Source organism: Pistacia vera, unplaced genomic scaffold (assembly GCF_008641045.1).
Source record: "Pistacia vera cultivar Batoury unplaced genomic scaffold, PisVer_v2 Contig570, whole genome shotgun sequence".
Lineage (NCBI taxonomy): Eukaryota > Viridiplantae > Streptophyta > Magnoliopsida > Sapindales > Anacardiaceae > Pistacia > Pistacia vera.
The window spans coordinates 2,352,399-2,361,390 of NW_022196413.1; the positions used below are offsets into that span (position 1 = coordinate 2,352,399).

At 34.6% G+C, this 8,992-nt stretch overlaps 1 protein-coding gene across 1 annotated transcript; it reads left to right on the top strand.

The window, feature by feature from the left end:
* The first annotated feature begins 5,920 nt into the window (after positions 1 to 5,920).
* LOC116109055 (MLP-like protein 34) lies at positions 5,921 to 6,824 on the top strand. The gene is made up of 2 exons (XM_031395312.1): positions 5,921 to 6,207; positions 6,360 to 6,824. The coding sequence occupies exons 1-2, from the start codon at positions 6,021 to 6,023 to the stop codon at positions 6,623 to 6,625; spliced, it is 453 nt and encodes a 150-aa protein (XP_031251172.1). The 5' UTR covers positions 5,921 to 6,020; the 3' UTR covers positions 6,626 to 6,824.
* The last annotated feature ends 2,168 nt before the right edge of the window (positions 6,825 to 8,992 follow it).

Consider the following 8,992-nt stretch of genomic DNA (forward strand, 5'->3'; position numbering starts at 1 on the left):
AAATATTATTCACCAGTAAATTTTTAGAAGATTGTGTTGAGGAACGCTGGTCACTGGCCTTTATATAGAAGATTGTGTATACTTTACATACTGTACGCATCATATAAACAATTACGTAATAATATATAAATCTAACACATCCTTCACGTGAGATGGGGACCAGATAGATGATTTGGGGATATATGATATGGAGAAGTCTAGAGATCATAATTAAGATAACTAAAATAGATAACTAAATATTATAAAAAATCTAAATGAGTGGAAATTCGAATTTAATACATTGAACTTTGATAGACTACTAAAGTTAATATAATTTCTACATTATTATAAATAAGTGAATATAAGTATATTTAATCATGTATATTACTCTTATAAAATAAATACACAAATTTGAACAAATTGCATCTGAGAGAAGAAAAATTCTTATTCAGCTTAAGGGATTCGTTTACAAGCAGAGAAGCTTATATATATACAAGTAACCATAGTTAGTCAACCACAGTTAATTAACCATAATAACTAATTAACAAATAACTAACAGATTAATTAGCTAACTAAACTAATTAATTGAACCTAATTAACTGATTATACTAATAATCCAATATCCCCCCTCAAGTTGGTGGGTGATAGAGGTCAAGCACCCCCAACTTGGACAGTAAATGCTGATGAAGAGTGGAGGGAATAGCTTTGGTGAACAAATCGATTGGCTGATCCTTGGTAGGGACATGAACAAGTTGCACCAGACCATCCTTGAGCTTGTTACGAACTATATGGTAGTCGATGTCGATGTGTTTAGTTCATTCATGGAAGATAGGGTTAGAAGCAATGAGTAATGCAGACTTGTTGTCACAGCCAAGAGGAATAGGTAGCTAAGGAAAAAAACCAAGGTCCTGAAGAAGTTGATTAAGCCAAATCAGCTCACAAATAATGGATGCCATGGCTCGGTACTCAGCTTCAGAAGAGGACTTAGAGACTATAGCTTGACGTTTTGATTTCCAAGAGATTAAAGAATGCCCCAAGAAGATGCAAAAACCAGTGACTGATTTATGGGTCATCAAACAAGATGCCTAATCAGAATCACAAAATGCTTGGAGATGAAAAGAACCATGAGTAGGAAATCATAACCCCAAGCCTGGGGAACCTTTAACATATCTGACAATCCGTAAGGTTGCATGGAGATGAGAATCTTTAGGCTTATGCATAAACTGGCTAAGCAAGTGGACAACAAATGTAATATCTGGACAGGTGAGACATAAGTAGAGTAATTTGCCAACCAATTTCTGATAAACTGTAGGATTAGCTAAGGGAAGATCTTGCTAATGTGAAGTTGATGCTGTTGGAAAAGCTTTATCAAAGTCCACAGTAGTGAATTTGAATTGTGGATCAAGAGGAACAGAAGCTTGTTTGGCAGCAACTAAGCCATAATCCGCAACTAACTCCAAGGCATACTTACGTTGGCAATGACAAATTCCCTTGGAAGATCAGCAACTTCAAAGCCTAAAAAATATTTGAGAGAACCAAGATCTTTAAGCTTAAAGTTGGAATGCAGTAGAGCTTTAGTTTCTGCAATCAACACACTGTCACTGCCAGTGATGACCAGGTCATCAACATACACCAGTAGAAGCACAATTTGATTATGATTTCGCTTATAGAAGAATGAGTGATCTGCTGGAGATTGAAGGAAACCACTAGACAACAAAGCATTAGTCAGCTTAGTGTTCCAGGCCCTAGAAGCTTGTTTCAAGCCATACAATGACTTATAGAGTTTGCACACTAAGGACTTATCATGATGATTGGAGAAGCCTTATGGCACCTGCATATAAATGTCCTCTTGAAGGTCCTCTTAGAGAAAGGCATTGTCAACATCTAAGTGAAATAATGGCCAGTTTTTCATATAAGCAATAGCCAAAACCAGCCTTACAGTCACCATCTTCACCATTGGAGAAAATGTCTCCTCATAGTCAATTATGGTATGTTGGGTGAAACCTTTGACTACCAATCTGGACTTATATCTCTCTAGAGTCCCATCAGCATGATATTTGAGTTTATAAACACATTTGCACCTTATTGGAGTCTTCCCGGAAGGTAGAGGAACAAGGGATCAAGTATCATTTCTCTCCAAGGCCTGAAGTTCTTTTTGCATAGCTGCAACCCAATGAGGATCCTTGGAAGCTTGAGTAAAAGAAGTAGGCTCAGAAAGGGCTGAAATACTGGACAAACAGGTTTGATAGGCTGGTGACAGATTGGCATATGTGAGATAGTTATGAATAGGGTACTTTAAGAGGCTAATCTGATTATAGTTGGGCAGGGTAGGACACACAAAGTCAGTGGTCCAAATGGGAAGCCTAATAGGTCTATTGGATCTCCGAATCTAAGTGGTAGATACTGGTGGTGTATGAGATAGATTCTGAACAAAGGAAGGTGCAAGAGGTGCACGGGAGGAGCTAGGTAGAGTCGAATCTATTTCAAGAATATGGGGAGTAGAGTATGCAGTAGGCTCTTCTTCCATAAAAGTGGCAGCAGAAATGTCAGTAGGAAAAGCAGATTTAGGAGCTTGTTGTAATGAGAAAGGAAAAATATGTTTATAAAATAAAACATCTTTGTTAATGCAAATATTTTGAGAAGTCAAATCATATAGTATATAACCCTTTTTTGTGGATGAATACCCAAGGAAAACACAGGGTATTGATCTGGGAGGAAACTTGTCTTGAATAGGCAGATTGGAAGCATAGGCTAAACAGCCAAAGACTCTTAAATGATCGAATTTGGCTTATGGCCATAAAACTTCTCAAAAGGAGATAATCCATGTAAAATTTTGGTAGGTAACCGATTGATTATATATACAACAACTTTGACAGCATATCCCCACAAGTAATCAGGGATTTGAGATTGGAATTTTAAAGCCCTGACCATGGCAAGAATGTGCCTATGCTTGCGTTCTACCACTCCATTTTGTTGTGGAGTGTAGACACAAGTGCTTTGGTGTATAATCCCTAAGCTAGACAACAATTCACAACACTGATTATTGAAAAATTATGTGCCATTGTCAGTTCTAACATATTGAGGAGTGTGATTATACTGATTCTGAACCATTTGCGAAAAATTCTTCAAAGTCTGGAATACATCATACTTGAACTGCAGCAAAAATATCCATGTGGTCCTAGTGAAATCATCTACCACAGTGAGAAAGAATCGTGCCTTACCTTGAGTGGCAACCTTGTAAGGGCCCCAAAAATCCAAATGCAGCAGTTCAAATGCGTGAGGAGTGGTTGTGTTACTGGTAGGGAAAGATATCCTAGTATGTTTGGCTAAAGGCAAGTTACACAATGGAACTTGTAATGATTATTAAAAGTATGATGTAAATCCTGCAAGATTGATAAGGGAGCATGTCCTAATCTTCTATGCCAAAGAATAACATCCTTATTTTGAGACAATGTGTTTATTGAAGAATCAGTAGGTACATTGAGAGATTTGCAATATGTTTCTTTATTACAATCAGAAACTTTGATTCCCAAATGTGTACTTAAGGCTGAAACAAAACCAGGAAAAAAATAGCTGATTTTCGAGATTGGCATGAAGTGATATAGCCCCTAGTATTGCGTACCAATCCCCTTCAATCTGCCATTCCAAGAATCCTAAATCACACAAAAATCCGGATAAAAAGTGATAGAACATTGACCATCAGAGGCTAACTTAGAAATTGATAGCAGATTGTACTTAAAATCTGGTATATATAGAACATTATCTAGTGACAAATTTTCTTGTAGGCTGACAGTACCTATATGTTGAATTGATGTTTTTGTTCCATTTGGGAGACTAACATAACCAAGTGTAGATGATTTATTATCAACAGATGATGTAAAATTTCGAACACTATTGAGTCATATGATCAGTGGCTTCCGAGTCAAGAATCCAATCATCAATAACACCATAATTTGAAAATAGGGAAACAATATTACCTGCCAGGTTAGCTGATGGTGTTCCCAAGTTCTCCTTGCCTAGTAACTGAATCAATTGAGCATACTGCTTTGGAGTTAAAAAATTGCCCATGCTAACTCCTTTGTTGATGTTGGTTGTTGATTTAGGTTGTGAAGTTGATTCTTGACTTGAGTGAACTTGATTGGCTTTAGCTTTTGATCCTGACTTATTCTTAGTAAATTGAAAATCTGCCGGATATCCATGCAATTTGTAACCATTATCCTCCTTGTGTCTTGCTATGTGGCAGTAATCACATTCAACATAGGGCTTTTTTTCCTTTATATTTTGAACTCTGAGTCTGATTTCTCTGATTCCCTTGTGAGTAAAGAGCCATAGTAACTTCAGTGTTCTGATTAAATCCAGTCAAGACCTTTTGGCTTTCATCTTGACTCACAATTGAATAAGCCTATTTGATAGAAGGTAGGGGAACCATTAACAGGATTTGACTTTGCACCAATGCATATGAGTCATTAAGTCCTATAAGGAACTGTAGAAGTTTTTGTTGGTTAAGATGTGCCAAATATGCTTTAGCTGATTCACTGTCAGGTGGTGGCAAACTCACCAATGAGTTGAGTTCATCCCATAGAGTTTTCAGTTTGTTGTAATATACTGTAACCGAGTGAGTTCCTTGCACCATGTTAACTATCTCTTTGTGGATACCAAAGACTCTTGTGCCATTGACCTTGTGGTATTGTTCTTGAAGATCTTGCCAGACCTGTCGCGCACTACTAGAGTATACAATACTGTTGAATATTTCCTTTGAAACAGTGTTGAAGATCCAAGCTAACACCAAGGAATTACAACGTTCCCACTGTGCATGCAAAGATTGATTGAAACTTGCCTTCTTACAAGATCCATCAACAAACCCTAATTTGTTTTTTGCTCTTAAAGAAACAATCATATATCGCACGGCTCCAAATTCCATAATTTTCCATTCCCGTAAGTTACTCTGAAACAAGAACTGAACCAGGTGTATCTGATGGATGTATGTAGAGAGATGAACTCGAGTCAGTAACATTCAACATTCTGAGATGAATTTATTTCAGCTTTGTGCAGGAATTCAGCCGAATAAACAACAAATTTCAGCTAACAATTGGATGAAATTACTCTGATTTCAGAGAGATGAACAAGAAAAGAGAAAACCAGAGTTGATTCTAGAGTCGATTCTAACTTGAAGCTACTAATTTTGCAGTTGAAAAACACTGCTCTGATACCATGAACAAATTGCATTTGAGAGAAGAAAAATTATTATTCAGCTTAAGGGATTCGTTAACAAGCAGAAAAGCTTATATATATACAAGTAACCATAGTTAGTCAACCACAGTTAATTAACCATAACAACTAATTAACAACTAACTAACAGATTACTAACTAACTAACAGATTAATTAGCTAACTAAACTAATTAACTGATTATACTAATAATCCAATAAAATTTACTGTTTCTTTTTAGGAAATCTTGACGTTACGAGAGAAAATTTTTTGGTAAATATCTGAAATAATGTGAACAATTGATTAATCAATGTCACATTAGTAATAAGATGATATTAAAAATAATTATATGAAGCTAGCTATAAAATTGAGCTTTATTTAAGTATTTCATTGTGCTGTTTATCATGCATTACAACAATGTAATTCCATATTTTTTTAATTTCCTTTAAACACATGATTCATGTGTTATTTTGAAATCTCAAAACACTATTAATGGAGCCTTACGTGGAGGATTGATTTGTTTGGATGTTTGAAAAGCTGTAAAGGTCAAGGTATTACGTGAAATGATTAATTTAATAAATATTTAGACTAATTAATTTACTAAATTATGTGTTTCGGTCCCATTAACTATGAACGTGAGGATTGTTTTTAATATAATTTACAAATCCAACCATTCATTGAATAAATTAGTAATAGATTGGCATTCAATTATTGTCTGAATAGTGATTCCTTCCCTTCAATTAACTTCTATATAATGGGAGGCGATATAATGTTCTTGAACCATACTGATTCTCGTACTCGATCGTTTCTATAATCTTATTACACTAGATTGAGATGGCTCTTACTGGTAAGCTGGAGGCTGATTTAGAAATCAACGCGCCGGCTGCGGCGTTCTACAATGTCTGGAAAAGCCAATGCCACCATCTCCCCAATGCCACTCCTTCAAATATGCAGGCTGTTGAGGTTCATGAAGGTGACTGGGAGACCGCTGGCTCCATCAAGTTGTGGAATTATACTGTTGGTAAGGAAAAACTAGGTTAAATTTGATTTTTTTATTATTTTTCTTTTAAATTTAAATCGAATCTCTCGATCTTGTTGTTTATATAACAAGGTCTATAACGCTTGTTAGGATTCTCTTCTGTTCTGAGCTTTTATGTTTCTTGTGATTTACAGCGGGAAGGAGCGAGAGTTACAAAGAGAGGATCGAAGTGGACGATGAAACGATGACTGTGGGTCTTGTGGGATTGGAAGGAGATGTGTTCAAGAACTACAAGAGCTGGAAGCCCATCATTCAAGTTATTCCTAAAGAGAGTGGAAGCTTGCTGAAACTGACTTTGGAATATGAGAAACGAAGTGAGGATGTTCCAGTTCCGAATGAATATTTGGATTTTATGGTCAGCGTTATGACTGATCTTGCTGCTCATCTTACCAAGGCATAGAAAATTAAGGAACAAAAATGGCTGTTACTTGGTTGTCAAAAATAAATAAATCAAGAAGTTCTTGAGTCGATTGAAAAGTTCAGTTGTTTTTTTTTTTCCCCCTGTGATATGTGAGATTGTGTGAGAAATTGATTTGCTGTCTGAAGTTTTATTAATTAATAAATTAAGTGGCAGTATGTTGCAGCTGCTTTCTCTCTTATGCATTGATCGCTCTCCTCTAGCTGTCTTCGTTATTACTTCAATATATGAACGAGCTTTTGCAAAAAAAAAAAATAAAAAAAAATAAAAAAAATAAAAAAAATTAGCTTTTGAAAAAAAATTAGGATCATCGATCTTCTGATTTGAGTTCTTAATTTAATCTTGCACTATTTTCGTTGAATAAATGGGAAATTAATTACAGACTAACAAATAAATGAAATGGAGTGCGATTATAAAAACTATTGATAAGAAATCCAGTATGTGTTAATGAAAAATTAAAGCTATTACATGCATGAAGGAGATGAACAATCCACCGAGAGTTTAAGAAAAATAAAGTAAATGGTAGAAATAGTCTCGAACGATAATGATTATTCACATTAGTTTTCGGAAAGAGTTTCCTAAGATCTGAAATTGCAGAAACCCTGGGGATGAACAGGGATGGATTGGAGCCACTAAGGGGTGAGCAGGGGCTCGTGCTCCCACTGACCTTCGAAAAAGTTCAATCTGTATCCGTCAACTGTATATTGTAACATTTTTTCTAACATGTTCTTATGTGTCGTAATTGCATGTGTCATTTTTTAATGGAACCCAATTATGTAAGACTTTAGGTCATCTAGAATATCCATCAATATTGAACAAGCTTTGGCCTTTATTAATTTTTCGCATTTATTTAGATTTTTTAATTTTACAAACTACTGTAAAGTCAAACGTAATAATGTATAAAAGGAAACTCTAATTTGCTAAAATATTTGATATTTTTCTTGCAAATCTAATCTTGATTCGTCATGAAGACATATCCAGGAATATATTTCAATTTATTTTTGGTCGTCGAATTATTTGACAAATTTATATATTAAAGGAAACAGAAATGTTTTATTTTCTATTTTTCTTTCAGACCTAATCTTGAGCTGTCATTATACTTAGCAAAATACTGGCCATGATAAATGATAATGCGGCTTTTCCAGGATATTTAATTTCATTTTCTTCTCTATTTTTCGCTCGGGTACGTTAGACTTAGACTAGGCATGGCGTGTACAGGGCGGGGGATTCCCTGATTTTGCAAGGATGGGTATGGGTATGTGTATGGGTATGTGTATGGTGATGGGTGCCCTTTCCCTGCCCTGGCCCGTGTATATATATATACACACACACTAATACCTTTATAATATATAAATAACATATATAGTTGAAGTGAATGTAGAATTAACGGGCAGGGTCGGGGAATCCCTGCCATCCCCTATAACGGGGAAAGAGAATGGGGGTCCACGTATTCACCCCACCTCGCCTCGCCTTGTTGTCATGCCTAACTGTAGAAATAGATGAAGAAAAACCATGAGTAAATCAAAACAACAAATTTTTTTCCAAGAGCTCATTAGAAGTATAAAATTAGCAATCAAAGAATCAGTGATCATATGCCATTGCAAAACGATATTTCCAAAGGGATTTAATTGTCGTGGAGTATTTCATGATGATAGAATTTATAAATGCGTGAAATCAGAAACATCATATATGTGTAAGTTGTAATGGTATGAATTTTCTAATATTATTGTCCGTATGTATATTTAAAACATTTATATTATTTCTCTGTTTCCCATTGGCTTAATTAATTTTAGAATAATACTATATATACAGATTATTGATACAAACTATTCCCTATAAATTGATGTGACAATTTTACATGTTCGAAATGTTATATCTGTTAAATTATTTAATTTATCATTTCATTCAAACTCACCCAATCATTTTAAAATAAGTAAAATTTGTATTTAAAGATTGTATATAAAATATTATTCTAAATTTTATAGAAAATTTTCTCAACAGTCGTTCTAAATGAGAAACATGATCTATGACATAATTAAATGAAATTAAGATAATATTAAGAGTCAAATATTTAATAGGATCAAAAATTCAATAATTTAGCTTGTGATGCCCACAAATTTTTATTATATTAAATGGTTCTATGGCTACAGACAATGTTATACAGATCATTTTGAGTGGGGCAGTATATATAGAATATGTGGAAGTGGCAACATATAAATTAAATAGTTGCTTCTTCAAAGCAAATTATCAAGAAATTAATGGTCATGATTCAAGTGTTCTAATTTGTAAGGCCAATCTATTTGTATCATATCCTTTAATCTTTTATATATACTATTCTAGTGACTAACT

What these genes read in the sequence shown, in the direction of transcription:
- LOC116109055 (XM_031395312.1), top strand. Translation starts at nt 6,021, where the DNA reads ATGGCTCTTACTGGTAAGCTGGAGGCTGATTTAGAAATCAACGCGCCG. An exon ending in GTTGTGGAATTATACTGTTG is followed by an intron (nt 6,208 to 6,359) that starts GTAAGGAAAAAC and finishes TGTGATTTACAG; the next exon opens with CGGGAAGGAGCGAGAGTTAC.